This window comes from Bos indicus, chromosome 10 (assembly GCF_029378745.1).
Source record: "Bos indicus isolate NIAB-ARS_2022 breed Sahiwal x Tharparkar chromosome 10, NIAB-ARS_B.indTharparkar_mat_pri_1.0, whole genome shotgun sequence".
NCBI classification, from domain to species: Eukaryota; Metazoa; Chordata; class Mammalia; order Artiodactyla; family Bovidae; genus Bos; species Bos indicus.
The window spans coordinates 53,465,370-53,489,776 of record NC_091769.1 but is presented as its reverse complement, the minus strand read 5'-3'; the positions used below and the strand labels follow the sequence as shown (position 1 = coordinate 53,489,776).

Sequence of the window (24,407 nt, the reverse complement as noted above, 5' to 3'; positions counted from 1 at the left end):
GTAGGTGAAGTCAAGCAATGCCTACTTTTAAAAGATTAGGGAAATTCATTAAATACCAATATTAAAAATATCCTATATTTCTAGTTGGTACATGTTACGAACTAAACTGAGTTTCTCCAAAATTCATATTCTGAAGTCCTCACCATCAGTACCTCACAATGTGTATATATTTGGAGGCAGAATCTTTAAAGAAGTAAGTTAAAGTGAGATTATGAGAGTGGGCGCTAATACATTATGATCATTGTCCATAAGAGAAGAGCAGATCAGGACACATATACATGTACAGAGGTAAGACCATTTGAAGACATAGGAAGCAGATGACCATCTATAAGCAAAGGAGAGGCCTGAAATATATCCTTCCTTCAAGTCACTCAAAAATACCTAGATCTTAGACATCTAGCCTCCAGAAATATGAGAAAATAAGTTTCTGTTAAGTCATCTACTCTATAATACTTTGCTATGACAGATCTATCAAACTCATGGAGAAAACAAAGGTCTTCCACCTCACTCTTTAGCATGGCACTGCCATTGTCAATATATTCAGGATATGTTGTTGAGAAATAATTTTTGAAGATACATGACAGCTTTATAATATTTTTAGAAATAATTAGATTTTGCCTATGCATAAAAGAAACATAAGAAAGCCTTCCTAAGTGATCAATGCAAAGAAATAGAGGAAAACAATAGAATGGGAAAGACTAGAGATCTCTTCAAGAAAATGAGAGATACCAAGGGAACATTTCATGCAAAGAAGGGCTCAATAAAGGACAGAAATGGTATGGACCTAACAGAAACAGAAGATATTAAGAAGAGGTGGCAAGAATACACAGAAGAACTATACAAAAAAACAAGTCTTAATGATCCAGGATAACCATGATGGTGAGATCACTCACCTAGAGCCAGACATCCTAGAGTACAAAGTCAAGTGGGCCTTAGAAAGCATCACTACGAACAAGCTAGTGGACATGATAGAATTCCAGCTGAGCTATTTCAAATCCTAAAAGATGATGCTGTTAAAGTGCTGCACTCAATATGCCAACAAATTTGGAAAACTCAGCAACGGCCACAGGACTGGAAAGGTGAGTTTTCATTCCCATCCCAAAGAAAGGCAATGCCCAAGAATGCTCAAACTACCACACAACTGCACTCATCTCACACATTAGCAAAGTAATGTTCAAAATTCTCCAAGCTAGGCTTCAACAGTATGTGAACCAAGAACTTCCAGATTGTTCAAGCTGGATTTAGAAAAGGCAGAGGAACCAGAGATCAATTTGCCAACATCCACTGGATCATCAAAAAAGCAAGAGAATTCCAGGAAAATACCTACATCTACTTCATTGACTACACTAAAGACTTTGACTGTGTGGATCAAACAAACTGTGGAAAATTCTTCACGAGATGGGAATATCAGACCACCTGACTTGCCTCCTGAGAAATCTGTATGCAGGTCAGGAAGCAACAGTTAGAACCAGACATGGAACAACAGACTGGTTCTAAATTGGGAAAGGAGTACATCAAGGCTGTATATTGTTTCCCTTCTTATTTAACTTACATGCAGAGTACATCATGTGAAATGCCAGGCTGGATGAAGCACAGCTAGAATCAAGATTGCCAGGAGAAAAATCTGCTATGTACAAAGAAGGCAATGGCACCCTAATCCAGTACTCTTGCCTGGAAAATCCCATGGACAGAGCAGCCTGGTAGGCTGTAGTCCATGGGGTCGCAAAGAGTCGGACACGACTGAACGACTTCGCTTTCACTTTTCACTTTCATGTGTTGGAGAAGGAAATAGCAACCCACTTCAGTGTTCTTGCCTGGAGAATCCCAGGGACGGGGGAGCCTTGTGGGCTGCCGTCTATGGGGTCGCACAGAGTCGGACACGACTGAAGTGACTTAGCAGCAGCAGCAAGGAATCATAATGTTGATCTTCCTTTTTCCACATGGTTTATTTGGCATCTGTATGTCTTCTTGGTAAAATATCTGTTCATATCTTTCACCTATTTTTCTTTTTATTAACAAATAAATAGCTCCTTTTTATCCTCAAGAAAAAAGAAAAGAAAAGAAAAATCTGATATGTAGATGACACCACCCTTATGGAAGAAAGGGAAGAAGAAACAGCCTTTTGATAAAAGTGAAAGAGGAAAGTGAAAAAGCTGGCTTAAAACTCAGCATTTAAAAAAAAAAGATCCTGGCATCTGGTCAGGTGATCCAGTCCCATCACTTCATGGCAAACAGATTGGGGAAACAATGGAAACAGTGACAGACTTTATTTTCTCTGGCTCCAAAATCACTGCAGATGGTGACTGCAGCCATGAAATTAAAAGACGCTTGCTCCTTGGAAGAAAAGTTACGACCAACCTAGACAGCATATTAAAAAGCAGAGACATTACTTTGCCAACAAAGGGCCGTCTAGTCAAAGCTATGGTTTTTCCAGTAGTTATGTATGGATGTGAGAGCTGGACCATAAAGAAAGCTGAGCACCGAAGTTGTGTTGTGGTGTTGGAGAAGACTCTTCAGAGTCCCTTGGATAGTAAGGAGAGCAAACCAGTCCATCCTAAAGGAAATCAGTCCTGAATATTCATTGGAAGGACTGATGCTGAGGCTGAAGCTCCAATACTTCTGCCACCTGATGAGAAGAATTGACTCTTACCACCCATATTCTTGCCACCTCTTCTTAATCACTTCTCTTTCTGTGAGGTCCTGACCGTTTCTGTCCTTTATCATGCCCATCCTTGCATGAAATGCTCCCTTGTAATCTCCAATTTTCCTGAAGAGATCTCTGGTCTCTCCCTATAGTTTTCCTCTATTTCTTGGCATTGTTCATTGAAAAAGGTCTTCTTGTCTCTCCTTGCTATTTTCTGGAACTCTGCATTCACTGCAGTATATCTTTAACTTTCGCTTCTCTTCTTTCCTCAGATATCTGTTAAGCCTCCTCAGACAACCACTTTGCCTTCTTCCATTTCTTTCTCTTTGCGACAGTTTTGGTAAACTGCCACCTGTACAATGCTATGAACCTTCGTCCATAGTTCTTCAGGCACTGTCTACCAGATCTAATCCCTTGAATCTATTCATCACCTCTGCTGTATAATCATAAGGGAGTTGATCCAGGCAAGAATAGTGGAGTGGGCTGCCATTTCCTCGTCCAGAGATCTTCCCAGGGATCGAACCTGTGCCTCTTATGTCTCCTTCATTGGCAGGCAGGTTCTTTACCACTAGTGCTACTTGGGAATGCCCAAAACCTGAATGGCCTAGTTGTTTTCCTTACTTTCTTCAATTTAAGCCTGAATTTTGCACTAAGAAGCTCATGACCTAAGTCACAGTCAGCTCCAAGTCTTGTTTTTGCTGACTGTATATAGCTTCTCTATCTTTGGCTGCAAAGAACATAATCAATCTGATTTCAGTACCGACTATCTGGTGATGTCCATATGTAGAGTCATCTCTTGGGTTGCTGGAAAAGATGTTTGCTATGACCAGTACGTTCTCTTGACACTGTTAGCCTTCACCCTGCCTCATTTTGTACTCCCAGGCCAAACTTGCCTGTTACTCCAGGTATCTCTTGACTTCCTATTTTTGCATTCCAATCCTCTATGATGGAAAGGACATCTTTTTTTGGAGTTAGTTCTAGAAGTAGGTCTTCATTGAACTGGTCAACTTCAGCTTCGCTGGCATCAGTGATTGGGGCACAGACTTGGATTACTGTGATGCTGAATGGCTTGCCTTGGAAACGAACTGAGATCATTCTGCTGTTTTGAAGACTGCACCCACATGCTACATTTTAGACTCTTTTGTTGACTATGAGGGCTACTCCATTTCTTCTAAGGGATTCTTGCCTGCAGAAGTAGTTATAATGGTCATCTGAATTAAATTTGCCCGTTCCTATCCATTTTAGTTCACTGATTCCTAGTATATCAATGTTCACTCTTGCCATGTCCTGCTTGAACACATTTAATTTACCTTGAAACAATGGAGACAGTGACAGACTTTATTTTCTTGGGCTCCAAAATCACTGCAGATGGTGACTGCAGCCATGAAATTAAAAGATGCTTGCTCCCTGGAAGAAAAGCTATGACAAACCTAGACAGCATATTAAAAAGCAGAGACGATACTTTGCCGACAAAGGTCCATCTAGTCAAAGCCATGGTTTTTCCAGTAGTCCTGTATGGATGGGAGAGCTGGACCATAAAAAAAGCTGAGCACCGAAGAATTGATTATTTTAAACTGTGGTGTTGGAAGAGTCTTGAGAATCCCTTGGACATTAAGGAGATCCAACCAGTTAATCCTAAAGGAAATTGGTCCTGAATACTCATTGGAAGGGCTGATGGTGAAGCTGAAGCTCCAATACTTTGGCCACCTGATACGAAGAACTGACTCAATGGAAAAGACCCTGATGTTGGGAAAGACTGAAGGTAGGAGAATAAGGAGACAACAGAGGATGAGATGGTTGGATGGCATCACCGACTCAATGGACATGAGTTTGAGCAAGCTCCAGGAGTTGGTGATGGACAGAGAAGCCTGGCGTGCTGCAGTCCCTGGGGTCACAAAGAGTCAGTCATGACTGAGCAACTGAACTGAACTGAACACTAGTATCTATCCTAGCAACAACACTTACTTTTTGGCTGAAAAAGGTTGCCACCAATCAAGATGAAAAGTTGATTTTCTGTAAACTGTTATCTAAGTACTGATACATGATATCAGTCAATTTTATGAGTCTCTTTAAGTAAAGCCAAATACTGAAAAATGAAACTTGAAATTCAGAAGTTCTTGGATCTAATTTTGATCTTCAAACTCACCATGTGACTCCATACAAGGCAGCAAGTTATACCTCAGTTTTCTTTACTATAAAATAAAGATAACTAGCATTAAAGTGGATTTCATTAAATACATACATGTTTAACCTTTTCTCATATAAAAAGCTCAAGTTTAAATTTGATAAGTCTAATATAAATATTTAACTGACTCTACATAATTGGTTCATTCTTGAATGAACTCAAATTTATTAAGTAAAATGGTGATTCCATTAAGCCCTTAATATTTGAGCAAGTCTGAAATTACTATATATAAAGTTTTTTAAAAGCATCCTTCTGTAGAAATGAATAATCACCTCATAGTATAGTATTGTATTAAATCTGAACATTCAGATGCTGACATTAACCTTTAACTGTTGCTGAGTCTTCACATTTCAGATATAAATATAACTGTTTCCATATGAAAACATAATCATAAATCAATTTTAGTTTATGTTTTTCTGGGTTTTCTAATCAATGAACTCAAAAGGACAAAAACTAGTTGGATATAGTACTTTATCGTAGATTACTTCATTCAAATAATTACTCAAACTAATCACAGTCATTTTTTCCTATATGTAAGGTAATGGGGCTAAGTTCTTGGGGAAAAACATAGATAAATAAGTCATAGTACTTGCCTTCAAAAATTCATAATCTATTATGTCTAAAATTCAAAACAAATGTTGCTAAAATAAATTTTCAAAATTTTGAACCGTCTTATTTAAAACAATCTGTTTTCTGGATTCCCACACATACAGCAGCATACATATTTTTTAAATATGCAGATATTTTTAAAAACCTCATGTTATAGTTATAAAGCAAAAAAAGGAAAAAATCAGATAACAGAAACCTAAAATACTGAGATACACAGTTAATACAATCTTCACATTCCTCTTTATTCTCAGGCTGACTAAAGCAAATTTTCCTGCATTTTATCCAATAATTTTCAAGTTATTTGGATTGAATCAGACCCCATGAAGAAATTTTTTTAATTTCAGAATCTATTGCTATTAACTGTTTAAAATACAAGAACAAGAGACTCTAGTGAATATTTATATAATATTAAATATGAACTAAATTCAGTAAATTTTAATATCAACTACATTCACCAGGTTCTCAGGTTATTCTTTAACTCAGTTATTTGAATAGTTGTAGCCTGCCCCTATACTAACATCAGAGGTATGTATAGATAATACATACAATTCTTGCTCACATTAAGGACCTACTAGTATCAAGAATACAGAATATTCTTTAACAGCTTCAATTACACAGCCTATGAAACTCAAATATAACATTTTTGTTAAGTGATCATAAAAACATCATTTAGCAGAACTTTAAAATCAGTATGCAATTTACAAATATTCAATTAATAAATGACCTGTCCATGTGAACAAGATATCCACTACCTCGTGGACAGAGGAGCCTGGTAGGCTACAGTCCATGGAGCTGCAAAGAGTCTGACACAACTTAGTGACAGAGTATGCACACATGACTATAAAGATGACTTTAAGATGATCTACTTTAAAGGCCTGAGGATCGTAGTAGCTACTTAGGAACCTCCACTGATACACCAGCAAAGACACTAAAACACTGGTAATTAGAATTGCAATTTCAGTCAAAAGCTGCACTGTGTAATACAGTAGCTACTAGCCACATGTGACTATGTAATTAAAACTAAATAAAATTTAAAATTCAGTTCCTCAGTTTCACCAACCACACTGCAAATGCTCAAAGCCACAAACAGCTGGTGGCTACTGCATTGGAAAGTGCAGCTACAGAACATTTCTATTGGACAACGTTAGTCTAAAGAGTCACTGCCATATTTCATTCTGATCAATATATACTTTCATGGATTCCTTTGGCATGTCAGCCTCTGGAGCATGCCAAAACTATCAAAGTAAAAATCTTGTAAGTCACTACTTCAGAATTTTGGTGGTAAGCCATAGAATTCTATGAAGGCTAAATCAGCTACCACTGAGATGAAATATCCAACAAAGATATGCAGTGGAAATCTCAAAGCTCCTACAGCTTCTACAGCTCAGACTTGGCTCCAAAACAGCTAGAAAAAGAGAATACACTACACTTCAGCTACTGACAGAGGTAGAAATTTCATGATCATGTTTAATACACTTGTTTCCAAATGAATTCCAAGTAAATGACTTATAAGACTTTTTAGATTATATCACTGTCTTTTGGAGACTGCTTGCATAAATAATTCCTACTTTGTTATTTTTTGTTTCAGATTTTATGTATCTAAAATTAAACTATATCTTAAGGAAGTCAAAGGAAATGTGAGGTTTAAATTTTTAACTGTTTGAAAATTTTACTTTTAGCCACTGACAGATATCACCTCATGTGATGTCACTGTTAAATAATAAAGGTAATGAATTTAGTCCTACGTACTCTCTGAAAAAGGAAAAATTAAGCCATTCCACAAACCACAGCTGTAGAGTCTACACATAAAAAGAGGACTAGGCTAGAAGTCGGAAGAACCAAGTCATAGCCCCAGCACTACCACAACTTTTAGTCCAGTTACCTCACAATTCTGGGTCTCAGCTCTCAGTTCAACTGAACGATCCCTAAGGCTAAATTCAGCTTTTTATACTTTACTGTATACTTTAAATATTTACTAACTATGAAATAGTAAAACTCAGTGGAGAACAACAGGTTCAAACTCTGACTCAACCACTTATTAGCTATATGACCTTGGCCAAGTTAGTAATCTCTGTACCCTGCCTACATACACATACACACACACACACACACACATTTATGTATATATGCATATATATGTGTATATATATATATATATTTATTTCACAGTTATGATGAAGATTAAATGAAATAATAAACACAAAGCACATAGCTCAGTGCCAGGCACGCATAAATCACTGAATAAGTCTTAACCACTTTTAACTCTAGGCTAAATCTCATTTTAAAGAACTATAAGAACAGATCACAATTTCATTATTACATTGCAATTTATAAGTTATCATTTGCACATTTAGAAATCACTTTGTCATACAGGATCTTCACTACAGTAGTATTCCTCACAAAAGTTTAGCTTTTATAAAGCTAAATAAACATTCTGGAATGTGGCAGCCAAATCTATCCTGTGATACTTTCATCTTTAAAAAAAAAGCATTTATAAACTAGTTAAAACACTTATTAACATAAAAAATGCTAAACCGTCATACGCATATAACACATACTTATGGTTTACCAACACTGCTAAATTTGATTTGTCACTTTTCTCCTCTCACAAATTTCCCCAAATAATCAAGCATTCACATCATTTCACTGACTCCAAAGCTTTGGTTTATGTTCTATTTCATTTTATAAACAGTTCTTTTAGTCTTTGTCATTAATGGCATACTGAAATGGAGGTCTGTAATTTTAGAATTCTAATCCCAAATGAACAGAGCTTTAAGCAGTCAAAGTGGGTTCTGAACTATGAGTAACAATCTAGTATTTCCAATCCTTGTTTTATGATCTCTCAAGAATTTTCAACTATCTCAAGGAGATACTAGAAAATTAATTTTAATCTGTTTATTTTCTTAGAATCATACAGTCTTTTGAGGAAGAAGAATCATGTTTAAAACTCAGCTTAACATCCATCACCTATTGAGCCTATCATGGAAATTAATTTTAACATGATCAGAAAAGCAGAGAATTATTATATCTAATTTGGCATTCTAAGACAAGTCACACAAACAGAAACCTTAAATCATAAGCAATAAACCTGTATATTGAGAGACCCACAAAAATTTGGTTTCATAAATTCAGGTACTTAAATAATAAATTTTATAAATAAAATTATTATAATTTTATTTAAAAATATTAAGCAGATAACATTTTAAATCAGTATTTCCTCCTTTTATGACTTTATTTTATTGTTAGAAAGCTAAGCATCTATCTTTTTCAGAGTCAGTCTAGTTGTTACTGTTAAAAACCAGACTTATTCTTGAAAAGTGTACATTCCAACCAAACAAAACGCACAACTGAAAACATCTGACCACTAGCAGCTAAAATACTGCAGACAAAATATTGGGGGATCACAGAAACTCAAAAATAATTTCATTAAATCTCATCCGATTTCTGAAACACTCTGTTATCTGAATTTTTATTCTGGAATTAGTCACTTCAAGAAATGGAGAAAAGGACCTTAAAAGGGGAGAATATGGACATATGTAGTTTAATTTTTTTTAAAAATTTCAAATGTCATTTTACAAAAAGATGACTCATTTAGGAATCTTAAGAGTAAAGATGCAAACAGAGAAGCGTTGGGACTCAGTATGAAGGAAGAGTGGTCTACAAATGAGATTAGAATAAGGATAGGGAAATTTTAGGTCTTTTAGCTAGGGTAAAAGAGCTTGCCCTAGCTATTTCCAAGACTAAGGGTGAAAAAGCAATTTGGCCAGCTTCTCCTGTCCATCTCCTAAACTTCATTCTCTGAAGGTAATCAAAGAATTAACACTTTAATACTCTGAAATTAGGAGAAATCCACACAGATGCCTTACTCATGTAGGGCATCAAAATATGCCACTTTGGCAATTAAGAAGGAAACACCAAAAAAGCTCTCTGCCCTCCTCTTACATGTCTAAAAGCAGAACATAATTTCCCATTGCAAAGGTCTTCCCCTTCCCTTCTCCCACTTCAGGAGGAGGAAAAACTACCATTATCACTGGAGACAGAAAGTCCCTGTCAGATGGCTCTGCACAAACAAATCTTACTAAAACAGTCCTTATCTTAGATTAATTTCCCCCATACATGTATGTACATTCCCTCAATTTATCACTCCTAGAAGCCCAAACCCTTTTTCCCTTGACCTGCCACTTCTCTCCAAATTTATCACCTTTTAAAAAAACAGTATGCTGAAGAAGCTGAAGTTGAACGGTTCTATGAAGACCTACAAGACCTTCTAGAACTAACACCCAAAAAAAGATGTCCTTTTCATCATAGGGGACTGGAATGCAAAAGTAGGAAGTCAAGAAACACCTGGAGTAACAGGCAAATTTGGCCTTGGAATATGAAATGAAGCAGGGCAAAGACTAATAGAGTTTTGCCAAGAAAATACACTGGTCATAACAAACACCCTCTTCCAACAACACAAGAGAAGACTCTATACGTGGACATCACCAGATGGCCAACATCGAAATCAGATTGATTATATTCTTTGCAGCCAAAGATGGAGAAGCTCTATACAGTCAGCAAAAACAAGACCAGGAGCTGACTGTGGCTCAGATCATGAACTCCTTATTGGCAAATTCAGACTTAAATTGAAGAAAGTGGGGAAAACCACTAGACCACTCAGGTATGACCTAAATCAAATCCATAAGAAATAGTTTTAACGGCCTAGATTTGATAGAGTGCCTGATGAACCATGGAATGAGGTTTGTGACATTCTACAGGAGACAGGGATCAAGACCATCCCCATGGAAAAGAAATGCAAAAAAGCAAAATGGCTGTAAGGGGAGGCCTTACAAATAGCTGTGAAAAGAAGAGAAGCGAAAAGCAAAGGAGAAAAGGAAAGATATAAGCATCTGAATGCAGAGTTCCAAAGAATAGCAAGAAGAGATAAGAAAGCCTTCCTCAGTGATCAATGCAAAGAAATAGAGGAAAACAACAGAATGGGAAAGACTAGGGATCTCTTCAAGAAAATCAGAGATACCAAAGGAACATTTCATGCAAAGATGAGCTCAATAAAGGACAGAAATGGTATGGACCTAAGAGAAGCAGAAGATATTAAGAAGAGATGGCAAGAATACACAGAAGAACTGTACACAAAAAGATCTTCACAACCCAGATAATCATGATGGTGTGATCACTGACCTAGAGCCAGACATCCTGGAATGTGAAGTCAAGTGGGCCTTAGAAAGCATCACTACGAACAAAGCTAGTGGAGGTGATGGAATTCCAGTTGAGCTATTCCAAGTCCTGAAAGATGATGCTGTGAAAGTGCTGTACTCAATATGCCAGCAAATTTGGAAAACTCAGCAGTAGCCACAGGACTGCAAAAGGTCAGTTTCGTTCCAATCCCAAAGAAAGGCAATGCCAAAGAATGCTCAAACTACTGCACAATTGCACTCATCTCACACACTAGTAAAGTAATGCTCAAAATTCTCTAAGCCAGGCCTCAGCAATACGTGAACCGTGAACTTCCTGATGTTTAAGCTGGTTTTAGGAAAGGCAGAAGAACCAGAGATCAAATTGCCAACATCCGCTGGATCATGGAAAAAGCAAGAGAGTTCCAGAAAAACATCTATTTCTGCTTTATTGACTATGCCAAAGCCTTTGACTGTGTGGATCACAATAAACTGTGGAAAATTCTGAAAGAGATGGGAATACCAGACCACCTGACCTGCCTCTTGAGAAACCTGTATGCAGGTCAGGAAGCAACAGTTAGAACTGGACATGGAACAACAGACTGGTTCCAAATAGGAAAAGGAGTACGTCAAGGCTGTATATTGTCACCCTACTTATTTAACTTATATTCAGAGTACATCATGCAAAATGCCAGGCTGAATGAAGCACAGGCTGGAATCAAGATTGCCAGGAGAAATATCAGTAACCTCAGATATGCAGATAACACCACCCTTATGGCAGAAAGAGAAGAGGAACTAAAGAGCCTCTTGATGATGGTGAAATAGATGAGTGAAAAAGCTGGCTTAAAACTCAACATTCAAAAAATGAAGATCCTGGCATCCCGTCACATCACTTCAGAGCAAACAGATGGGGAAATGATGGAACCGGTGACAGATTTTATTTTCTTGGGCTCCAAAATCACTGTGGACAATGACTGCAGCCATGAAATTAAAAGACGCTTGCTCGTTGGAAGAAGAACAATGACAAACCTAAACAGCATATTAAAAAGCAGAGACATTACTTTACCTACAAAGGTCCGTATAGTCAAAGCTATGGTTTTTCCAGTAGTTATGTTCAGATGTCAGAGCTGGACAATAAAAAAGGCTGAGCGCCAAAGAACTGATGTCTTTGAACTGTGGTGCTAGAGAAGACTCTTAAGAGTCCCTTGAACAACAAGAAAATCAAATCAGTCAATCCTAAAGGAAATCAATCCATAATATTCATTGGAAGGACTGATGCCAAAAGCTGAGGCTCCAATACTCTGGACACCTGATGGGCAGAGCCAACCACTGGAAAAGACCCTGATGCTGGGAAAGACTGAAGGCAGGAGGAGAAGGGGATGACAGAGGATGAGATAGTTGGATGGCATCACCAATTCAATGGACCTGAGTTTGAGCAAACTCCAGAAGAGGTGAGGGACACGGAAGCCTGGCATGCTGTAGTCCATGGGGTCTCAAAGAGTCAGACACCATTGAGCGACTAAACAACAACAAACTGGTTTATGGAAAAGAGAACTTATAGACTCCTTTACAGAATTAGTTGTAGGCACATTTTAAACAATGATCGGTAAACCTAGTGTTTCTCTCTCCACCTCTAGGTTTCACTTCCTTTATTCTGATTCTACCCTACGAAAGGGTCCTTCTATTGTGAAGGACTACAGCAGCTCAGGACCTCCCTGGTGGTTCAGTGGTTAAGAATCCACCTGACAATGCAGGAGACACGGGTTCGATACCTAGTCAGGAAGATCCCCTGGAGAAGGAAACAGCAACCCACTCCAGTATTCTTGCCTGGGAAATCCCATGCACACAGGAGCTTGGCAAATTACATGGGGTTGCAAAAGAGTAGGACATGATTTAGTGACTAAACCCCATCATCACGAAGAACAAACCGCAGCTCCAACTAACACCTTCCAACATTCAAGACTTGGACAATGATAAGAGGACCAGCTCTGACTCAAGTTGACTGGCTTGGCTAAAGTCATATGCCCTTCCCTAAATCAATCACTACTGATCCCCCTGGTAATAGACACACAACCACAAGGTTAACTACTGGAGGAGGGGGTGGTTCCCCAAGGGAAAATCAACATGTATGTTACCAAGGTAAGGGACTTAAGGATGAATGGATGTTGAGTAGCAAGAACAACAAACGCCCACTAGCAGGAATTAGAATTAAAGCTTTGTCCCAATCAAAAGACTAAGATTTCTAACATAGAAAAAACATAAGACTGGGGCAGGCATGGCAAAAATGAAAGGTGTTTACAGATATTTTAAAGTTTGTCATAAGAAAAAAGGCAAGAGGAAGACCTGATCCTGTGGCTCAAGTGATGATAACAACAATAACAACACTGCTAATATTTACTTGTTTTTGAGTAAACCAGAGATTTTCATTTCTAGTTTGAGCTTAAAAACAACTACTGAGTTCATTACATACAACTATAAGTTATAATAATTATGTTATTATGTATAATAATATCATTACCATTAGCTAATTAATTAAACACTCATTATTTCATCTAATCCTCAAAAACCTTTATGACACTATTACTATCCTTGCTTTATAGCTGTGGAAATCCAATTATAGAGGTTAAGTACCGGCCCCAAAGAAACACAATTAAGTGGCTGAGCAAGGATTCAAACCCAGACACTTCAAAGGCCGAAGATTTCAACCACATACTATTTGCCTACAACAAGAACAAAATCAGAATAATAGGGAGGCAGATTACATATATGAAACAATCAGCAATTAAAATATCAGGAAATTAGATGAACTTGAGAGTGATAGATCACTAAAGAAAAATGAAAAATTCAAGCATTATGAATTGAAAATAATCACTTTCAAGATCCCTAAGGATCCTTCCAACTTGAATACTGTAAACATCTAGTATACAAAAATTTTTGGCCTAGACTGAAGGAAAAGGGGAATTTATTATTACTTCAGTTAAAAAAAAAAAAACTGCTCTAATTGAAAAAGTTGAATTATTAAAGTTCATCTTAGGAGTTAGAAATGAAGAATTTTAGTACTCTACCTACTATACCTAAATATTTTCCAGAAACTCTCAAGTACAATGTAACAAATGAAACTGTCATCCTTTTGCACTTTTTTCAGTGTTTCCCTCTTTCATTCATCATATCTTATCAAGTCCTCAGTTCTATAGTCTTCCTTCAAAATATTTCCCACAGCCAACCTTGCCTTTCCATTTGTAAGTACTTGTTCAGGCCCTAAGAACTGCACACCTATAGCAACAGATTTACAAGATTCACTTTGTCTCTCAGCATCCAGATCTGCTTTCATCCATTTAATATAAAATCATCAAATTATCAATTCCCTGAAATAATGCTTTTATTGTGTCACTTATCAATTCCAAACTCAATAACTCCACCAATACAGGCAGAGCTGGGTTATCCCAGTGCCAGAGGCTTCCAGAATGCAACGAAGCACAGAATAAGCCAAATGCTCTAGGAGCTGACACTTCCACTAGAAGTTGTGCTGCTTGGCTTGCACTGTCTAACCCAAGAAGAGAACACATAATTCTGAGCTAGAAAGACTGAAGCTGGAGAAGGAAATGGCAACCCACTCCAGTATTCTTGCCTGGAGAATCCCATGGACGGAGGAGCCTGGTGGGCTATACAGTCCACGGGGTCGCAAAGAGTCGGACACGACTGAGCGACTTAAAAAAAAATTAAAAAATAAAAAAAATAAAAAGAAAGACTGAAGCTGAAGTGAGGGAAGGCCAAAGCATCACATCTTACAAAAAATATGCACTGTCTGGTACCCAGGAATTATTACAATGACTGAAATAAACTTTTTCTAAGACTCAATTTTCTCATCTATAAAGGACAGATGATAATAATACCACCCATCTCCAAAGAGCATTTGTTTTGAGGATGAAATATAATCATGAAACACATTATAATCAATAAAATACTACATTAAAAAAAATGAAATGAATCTTGCACCTTATTTTATGTCCTTGAATATGTTCTAGTGTCTCCCAGTTTAGAGTCTATGGGAACTTGAACAGAATTTGTATCCTACTGTTCTGTGAAAATTGTATAAATTTTAATTATGTTGAACTGGTTCATGGTGCTTTTCAGGTCTACTATATTCTTCTACTTTTCTATATATTTATTCTATTAATTTTTGAGAGTTTGATATTGAAACTCCAACTAAAAATCTTACTTTATCTATTTAAAAAAAATTGTAAAGTACAGTAGAACTATATTCTATATTTTTCAAGTCTCCTATAAATGCATTATTATATTTTCATAATTTAAAAAATTTTAAATAAAGAAATGAAAGATTAGAAAGATACCTTCCTCTCTAAAGAACATGAATACTAACAATGTAGTGTCAATTTTCTTATTTACCTTTTTCTACTCAATAAAGTTGGGAGATTATTTATTTTTCCTCATGGAATTTAACAAAGCCACTTCCATGCTGTACTTTTTTCCATAAGGACCTTTCTATCAGCAGTCAGCAATCCGAAAGTTGAAAGTCAGATATTAAACCCTAAACAGGAAAAGCAAAATGAGTAAACAAAAGAGATAGGGATTAGGATATATCTAAAATTCCCAGACTGCTACCAAACCCTCCAGGTTTTGCTTCTCAAACTTGCCAAAGGTTAAGAACAAATACCTACAAAATAAGGAATACAGGATAAAGCCTTAGAAACAAGGAGCAAATTATGTCATAGACTAATGATATTTGCATTGGTTAAAATCCCTCAATACAAAGACATTCACATCATGCTGAAGAAATCTGGCCAAAATAAAACCCAACAGTGCAGCTGATTTTCTAAGGATGAAACCTATAAACTCAACCTGAGAAATTTAAGAAATATATATTAATTTACTTAAAAGTGACTGTAACAAACACAATGCATATTAACACAAATACTTTTATGAAAAATAGCTGTTTTTTCCAAAACAAAAATTTAGAGGATGGCACTGTTTTCCATTTTTGCAAATCTTATTAATTTTAATACCTGTGTTCAGAGACAGCTGGATTCCCTTATCTGCTTCTGTATTCAATCTGTTATACTACCTTGTTCTGTTGAAGTGAGGGAAATCCAGCTTCATAGGATGTTAATAGATACATGGTAAAGGGAAGGCCTTGTAGAACCCTTACTCCATTAGCGAAGGAATGCAAAGAAGTGGAAAACCTATAATGGTAGTAGGAGGCAAGAAGGTTTCACGTGTGAGTTGGAAAGCAGTGGAACTCTGTATCTTACCATCCAAATTAACCATCAACCTTCGGCATACTATCAGAGTCCATAGGAACAGTTTCAGCTCTAATTTTCTTTCTTTAGCAGTTCTAGTTTTAAAAACTGACATTTTATGAATTCCACTGTTTCCGAGATATCTTCAAACAACAAAGGGAAAATTTACTTATTACTTTAAAATAGAATAAAACTCATTCTATCTTATGATTACTATGTGAGCCATAGAATACTTTTATAAATCTAAGATACATTATGGAATCTGAGTGGTATTATTTTTCCTGCACCTTAAAATATTTTGCTAATTCCTTCATTCTAGGTGTTATTTCACTGCTGAGCATCAATTTTTCCCAACTATACTTTTAAAAAGAACACTAAAATAATAAAACAGAAGAATGATTTAACTGCCTAGAAGGATAATGCAAAAGTGAAATAAATCATCACTAATACATTATGCTTTGCCTTTCTCCTCTTCTTTTGAGTTTTCCTATTGTTTGGCACAAAATACTGCATCAGCTTCCAAAAAGGCATAGAAGACTAGAGGCATTATCTTTGCAGTGTCAGGAAGGAAAGACTTTACTTCTACCCTTTTAGGATACAGTATCTGTGGCCTGTGAATTAAATTAACAAAAGACAAGTCAACAGGAGAAAAAACACATTAATTTTTATTAATATTTACATACACTAGAGTTCACAAAAAAGAAGTAAAACTCAAGCAGTTAGATTCAGAGTATATATCATTTAAACAAAGGAAAGGGAATTGGGGCTTTAAGAGACAATAAATTGGGGGCGGGGGAGATTAGCAACTATGTGGTAGAACTAATGGAAGGTAAGGGTTATTTTAGTTGAGTCTGTTTATGCAAACTCATCTCAGTATCAACTCTCCATCTTAAATATTAAGAGTCACTCTTCCCTTTCTGGCAGGGTGATGGGAAAACCTTCAAAAAAGAAATGTATGCCCTGCTTTTAGGCAGTTGATGTGGGGGGCAGGGGGAGGGGGTTGGTGGCAACTCTTACTGCAATTCCACATTTGTTGATTCTCAATTACCTTCCTCTCAAAATAATCCTTTTGTCAAAGTGGCGTATTTTAGGGGGCAGATCCTTTCATCAGCTTCTAGTTTTCATTGACTATGGTTAAGAACTCAGAACCTGGGGGCTTCACTGGTAGCTCAGTGGTAAAGAATCCACTTGCCAACGGAGGAGCCATAGGCTGGATCCTTGGTCCAAAAAGATCCCACATGCCACTGAGCAACAAAGTCCAGGTGCCACAACTACTGAGCCTGTGCTCTAGAGCCTGGAAACCTCAACTACCAAAGCCCACGTGACCCAGGTTCAGCAACAAGAGAGGCCACTGCAATGAGAAGCCAACACACCACAACCGGAGACTGGCCCCCACTCAGTGAAACTAGAGAAAAGGCCCTCGAAGTAACAATGGTCCAGCACAGCCAATAAATAAAGAACTCAGAACTTTTAATTTTCTGTCCATACTGAACAGACGAAAACTGACAGAGGAGACATTTCAAAATTATTAGATGAACCTAAAGAAGCACTTCAGACTGCAATAATGACAGTGAAATTTGGGAACTCTTAGGCTAAGTCTAGATTAGACTAAATCCCTAAACAGATTTTCTCAAATTCAAAAATGAGTAAACAATATATTTCTAAAAACTAAAAGGAAATACAGTATTCTCATTCAGCAGGAAAGGCTTCATCATGCAAAATTTTTATAAGAATGCAAAATTTTTATAAGAATGCAAAAGGACACGTGACAGTACTCTTTCATTCTTCATGTCTGTGGGCTAAAATTTAACTTGATACAGTTCTTGAGTGGAGAAGTATTAAATGCAGATGTATACAATGGTGACTAGAAAGAAACAGGCAATGCAGAGAATTTTTTAATTCATTGAATTATTCTAATTGGTGTCTACAAATCTAAAACTGGAAATACCTTGCAATTAGGAAGTAAAGATGGCCATCTTCTCTTTAGCAAAATTTTGAACCATACAAGTTTTCAAAAACTTCTTGAAGTATTGCATTAGAGGATGCACATTGCAAAAAGAAGACCCAGAAGGAATGATAAGAATGAACCTACTAGGGAAATATTTGAAATCTCATCACTATGTTCCAGCTTCATGTATGACAGTTGAAGAATTAGTCATATGCAGACAATGTTGCCTATTTTAAGTAAACTTCAAACTGGAAAACACAGACTAAAACTCTAGGCAACATATGACAGTGTGACACTGTAAGCTTGAAAAATGCATAGAGTGATTCAGAAAAGGGATGAGAGCAGAACCAAGAACATCTCAAGAACTAACAAAAGAATCTGAAAATTCTATCAGAAATACAACTTGTGACAAATTTTTTTAAGTTTATAATTGGCTTAGTATTATCTATCAAGAAACTTTCCTTAGTTGGCAGTATCAGAAAGAACAAGGTTGAACTTCTGTGAAATTTCACACAGGAAAAGCAAGAGAAGTTAATTGCATATAATCTGGTTTTCAAACATATTTAATGATTCTTACTGCCCTAAGAAAAATTAGTACTCTCAGGACTTCCCTGGTGGTCCCAGGGTTAAGAATCCACCTTCTAACTCAGGGGACATGGGATCAACCCCTGGGTGGGGTACTAAGATCCCAGATGCCACAACTAGAGAAAGCCCACACACTACACAACCAAAAAATTTAAATATATAAAATAATTTTAAAATTAAAAAAAACAATCTAGAACTCTTCTCAGCTTAATGCATTCTCAAGTATCAATGAATTTTTAAAACCCTGTATAAGTTAACCTGGAGAGAGTTATATTATATAAAAAGACTAAAGGAGGGATAGATACTGATTAAGAAAGTCAGGACCTATCCATGAGCTGAACAACACAGGGTTTAGGCCCTGCTCAGTTGAAAATTAGTGTGTAATAGTTGACACCTCTGTATGCATGATTCCAAATACATGGATTCAACCCAACTGCTGATCATGTAATACTGCAGCATTTTTACTGAAAAAGAAAATCCACATGGACCTGAAGTTCAAACTCATGTTGTTCAAGGGTCAACTATACTTAAAAATAGCAATGGCACCCCACTTCAGTACTCTTGCCTGGAAAATCCCATGGACGGAGAAGCCTGGAAGGCTGCAGTCCATGGGGTCGCTGAGGGTCAGACACAACTGAGCAATTTTACTTTTACTTTTCACTTTCATGCATTGGAGAAGGAAATGGCAACCCACTTCAATGTTCTTGCCTGGGGAATCCCAGGGACGGGGGAGCCTGGTAGGCTGCCATCTATGGGGTCGCACAGAGTTGGACACGACTGAAGTGACTTAGCAGCAGCATACTTAAAAAATGACTTGAAGATGATGGCCAATGACTAATATTACTATCATTATATGAAGAAAGCTTCAATTACAAAACCATAAGTTACCAAGAACATTCCTCATGCAACTAGGAAAAGCACTTATGGGAACTATAAGACAATTCTATCTCACCCTCTAACCAAAATATTCTAAGGTCTAAGCGGGAAGAATAAAGGAAGATGCTCTGCATGTGAATAAAAAACTGAAAAAAAAAAAAATCATGTTACAAACACAGTATTTGTCAAGAGAATTCAAATGTGATACATATTAATTGTAGGGGTAGTATTTAATTAGATGCATGAAATGTATTTTTTATTTCTTATTTCCAAGTACACACAAAGAAATGTTATGTTGAAATTCTTATTAAAAGTTCAAATAAGTTGTTTTACATTATTACTTTGCTGTTTAGTTGCTCAGTCATGTCCAACTTTTTGCAACCCCATGGACTGTAGCCCACCAGGCTCCTCCATCCATGGGATTTCCTAAGCAAGAATACGAGAGTGGGTTGTCATTTCCTTCTCTAGGGGATCTTCCCAACCCAGGGATTGAACCTGCATCTTCTGCACTGTCTGGCAGGTTCTTTACCATTGAGTCAACGGGGATAAGCCCACATTACCCCTCTATCCTTCTGTAAATTATATTCAAATTACATGATGATATAAAATTATATAAAATAGTTTAAATGTTTAAAAAAATAATTCCTTTTGATCTAGAAAATAAAGATTGATAATAATTTTTCCTGGTATAATGAGAATTAAAAGAATCCTTAAAACAACTACTTTGCAAAAATTTCAAGCACACATTTTTGATAGAAGTTACCAAGTAAATCAAGTCATTATATATATCTTTAAAACAATTTGACTGAAAAATCAAGTATTTTTGAGTATCCTAAAGCAGGAAAAATAAACTATTCAGGACTATATATTTAATTAGTGAGTATGTCATAAATATTTCTCATCACTCAAAAGTTATTTCTGAAATAACAAAATACGTTGTCAACAGTCTCCAATTTCCTGTCATCTAAAAATCTCATTTACTTTCTACTTAAAAAAAAATTGGTATTCCACGAAGGTATGCTGCTGCTAAGTCGCTTCAGTCATGTCCGACTCTGTGCGACCCCATAGACGGCAGCCCACCAGGCTCTACCATCCCTGGGATTCTCCAGGCAAGAACACTGGAGTGGGTTGCCATTTCCTTCTCCAATGCATGAAAGTGAAAAGTGAAAGTGAAGTCACTCAGTCGTGTCCGACTCTTGGCGACCCCATGGACTGCAGCCCACCAGGCTCCTCTGTCCATGGGATTTTCCAGGCAAGAGTATTGGAGTGGGGTGCCATTGCCTTCTCCGAATCTTGGTATAGTTCTAAATTTAAAAAGAACAGTGTGGTAAAGAAGTGCACAAAATGATTTATTTATTTTCTTTGACCTTCTTGCCCCTACTAAGAAAGCCAATGCTGAGTAGTAAAACACTGGACTAAGAAGCAGGACTGGACCAGATAGCCTAACTGGAAAGAATGAGCTTAACTAGGAAAGCTGTGGTTTGTAGTCTTTCAACACATAACTTTCTATTTCTCAAAGCTCACTACTGCTATGAGGGTTTTGAGCAAACTTTCAAAGGAATCGAAGTCTAATATCTACTTTCTGTCTCCTCTTCCCTATCCACTATAGGCTCTGATGCCAACTGGAGCAGCAATTCCAAGATCCCTAAACTAGGTAAGTCAGTCTTATCCTTCAAAACTGCTCCCCTCCTTCATTCTCAAACATCCATTTCTAGAGGATTGCTCTGTGTTATCAGATCACTGCAGTTAAATTCATACCAAATACTAATGCCAAAATATCAGCCCACAGATTATCTGCTAATTACAAAGGGAAATGCTTAAAATGGACAGATAGTCTGTCACCATCATACCCAAGAGATCAAATTTAGGATTACCAACAGGATAACTCCACTTTATGTGCCTTCTGATGTTGTATAATGTGCAGCACACTGCATGACTTGTGAAGTATTTTTGCCAAAATTATTTAGCCTGATCTACTCAAGCCTTTAGACCTAACTTCAAGTTTATAGAAAATATAGGGAATACAGGATACAATTAAACCCCATGAGGAAGAAACTGTCAGTAAAATACAGAATGTAGGTTATTCTACAAGCCTATGGCCTGGTCTCTTCAAAATGTCAATGCCATTAAAAAAAAAAAAAAAAAAAGGAACTACACTAAATTAAAAGAAACTAACACAAATGGAATGCATGATTGGATACTTGTTCCGAAATAAATGACTAAAAAGAAAATTTTGAGGACAACAGGGAACATATGAAGAACATGAGAATACATATTACCTACACACATTATATTATCAGGGATTGCTGCTGCTAAGTCCCTTTAGTCATGTCCAAATCTGTGCAACACCATAGATGGCAGCCCACCAGGCTCCCCTCTCCTTGGGATTCTCCAGGCAAGAACACTTGAGTGGGTTGCCATTTCCTTCTCCAATGCATGCATGCATCCTCAGTCGCTTCAGTGGTGTTCAACCCTGTGCAACCCTATGGACAGCAGCCCACCAGGCTCCTCTGTCCACGGGATTCTCTAGACAAGAATACTATCAGGGATTATGTAGGAATTATTCTTAACTTTAAGTGTGATTATGATATTGTCTATACATACTGACACAGTACGTAAGTGTGAACTGCCATGATGTATGAAATATGCTTTGAAAATGTTCACCAAAAATAACCCTGAGATAAGTAGATAAAGCAAATGTGGCAAAATAGTAACAACGGTAAAAACTAGGTAGTAATATGAGGGCTCAACCGGGCTATTCAATCAATTCTTCAATGGTGGGGTCGGGGGGAAAAATAACATGAAAACTTACATTAACGAAAAGTTATAAAGCTAAGAAATGAACTCTTAAAAATGCAAAGGAAAGGGCAACTGAATATTCTTTCTTAAATTTTGCAGGTGAGCCTATGCTCTTTTCCTCACTCACCTCATTCTCACACAAAAAAATTAAAGTTAATTGCACACTCAATGAGGAATAAGAAGACCTAAGATTCAAGAAATGGCTCTATCACTTTCTAGCCATGACTTCATTCAAGATCTCTCACCTGAGTTCTCCTTCCTCACCTGCAAAATCAGTTCCAGCATCACAGATCAGTATAGAAGGGAGGAGATACATATCAGAAGGTGGTAGCAATGATCGATACAAATGCAGGACACAATTACACTGGTATTTGTACTGATATTTTAAAACATTGAGAGCACAAAGCCCCAATTTAATTCTCTAAACACATCAGTGCCTTGGTCACAGGCACAGTAAGTTTCTGCTTAAACACAGCCTGAATAGGAAAACCAATCCCCCAAAGCAGGACTCCTCACAACTGCAGAAAGGTGGCTTTTGTGCTTTCCATCGGTCCTCTGTTTCAATTTTTTGTTTAATGGTTTAATGCCGCTAAAAGACGTCAAATTCTTAATATACAGTTACAAACTGAAAACAATAAATCAATCAGGTTTAGGTTCACAGAATTTTTTTTTTAAACTAACAACTCTTGGTAAACAAAGAGAACCCCCCGGACGAAGGTCTCGCGTGCTTGCTTTGACGTTTCTCCTCTCTAGTCAACCGTTCCATAAAAACGTTAACACTTGAAATTAAGTCGGGAATTCTGAACTCCCTCCATCTCTAGAGCAGGATAAAAACCTCAGAATGAGATCATTCTTTCCATCTCAGAAGTGCAACCTGCAAGCTCCGTTAGGAAATTGTGTATCAAGTCCACGTCTCTCCTCAGCGCCCCTCTCCTGTAGACAATAACGGGACGTCTAGGGCAGAGCGGGGAAGCCCTCTGACAAGAAGGCGGATGTGAACGGGGAATGACTGGTCACCTGGGCGGGGGAACCTGGGCCCTAAGGCCCAGGAGGCCTCAAGGTTCGGCAGACCCTTTGGTCTCTCTGCCTCCGACTGAAGAGACTCGGGGTAGAGCCGAAGCGAGAGGCGCACAGGTTCCTGGCAAACAGCAGCACAAAATATACGGAAGGCCAAGGGAGGAGCCTCCAGAGAGAAAAACCCAAACCAGGCCAGGGGCAAACAAGCCCTGGGGGGCGAGGCGGGGCTGGAAGGCGACAGCGGCGGCCTGCGCGGCCCCGGCCCGCCACCCGGAGTCGGCCTCCGCGTCGCGCCGGTGTCCCTCCCCCGCCGGGGCCGGCGCAAGATGGCGGTCCGGCCGTCGCCGCGCAGCCGGTCCCCTCCCCCGCGCCCTGGGCGCTCTCGGCGACCCGCGCCGGCCTCGACACCCCCAGCCCGGCGCCCCCGGAGTGAGACGGCGCAGGCCGCGCGGGAGGGCCTCTGCCTGCTACAACGCGGGGCGGGTGTGGGCGGGCGGGGGCGGGGGGCGCTTACCGTGAGCGGAGCGGATCGGCCTGACTGGGGCCCTGAGGAGGAGGAGAAAGAGGAGGAGGAAAAGGAGGAGCACGAAAAACTACACGGCGGCGACGGCGGCGGCTCCCATTGCGGAGCAGGCGGCCGAGCCGTGGGCAGGGGGGGCTCTCGTGGAGCCAGCGCGCTGCCTCATGGGTAGGCTCCGGGTCAGCCTCTGCGCGTCCGGACTCCCTTTCTTCTCGCCGACGCGGGAGGCGGGCGCGGGCATGTGCACCGCGTCGCGAGCCCTCGAAGGATCCGGTGGCTCTCCACGAGCGAGCCGCCGCCGATTGCCAGGGACTGGGTCGGGGTCGGAGCGGTCGTGGGTGCCACCTACTCCCTGGCCAGCAATCCCGAAACCGGGGCCGCATCGAATCTGAAGACGTGGAAAAGCGAGTTCCAGGACCTCCCTGTGTGTAACAGCTAGTTTTCCGTAAGCTTGGAAAGTAAGAAGGTCTAAGAAGAGAGGCGCCATTAAAAAGAAGTACTGTGCCTGAGCGGAGACGACACACAAGATGAAAAAAAGAAGTAGAGAAGGTTCTTTTAATAATTGGTTAATTTTGCCAATTTTGTTTCAAACACGCGATTTTTGCTTCTGTCTCCTTTAATTCCTAGCTTCCATGGGTGCTTGTAATAACTTAAAAAACGAAAACAAATACAAAAGATAAGTGCATTTACAAGAACACCTGCTAAGATACTGGTTGCACAAATACTTGCAAAACATTGTACTGATCTGTAAGGAAAGTTTCTTCTCCCAGTTGTCCTCACAAGATCGATGACAGT

General features: G+C 38.5%; 1 protein-coding gene across 8 annotated transcripts in view; it reads right to left on the bottom strand.

Annotated features, from left to right (window-relative positions):
• The window catches only part of ZNF280D (zinc finger protein 280D), a 185,383-nt gene extending 161,636 nt beyond the window's left edge, over positions 1-23,747 (bottom strand). For 4 of the 8 annotated variants that reach the window (XR_011568657.1, XM_070796687.1, XM_070796688.1 and 1 more), the window contains exons 1-3: positions 23,607-23,741; positions 15,017-15,158; positions 4,791-4,836 (exon numbers count right to left, since the gene is read on the bottom strand). Coding sequence is in view for 5 of the 8 variants with exons in the window: in XM_070796687.1 (XP_070652788.1) it covers positions 4,791-4,803 (13 nt within the window). In the remaining 3 variants the exon portion in view is untranslated. Of the gene's footprint in view, positions 1-4,790; positions 4,837-15,016; positions 15,159-15,633; positions 15,811-23,606 lie in introns of all 8 variants that reach the window. The other 4 variants (XM_070796686.1, XM_019968774.2, XM_019968777.2 and 1 more) reach the window with 4 other exon arrangements.
• Between the last annotated feature and the right edge of the window lie 660 nt (positions 23,748-24,407).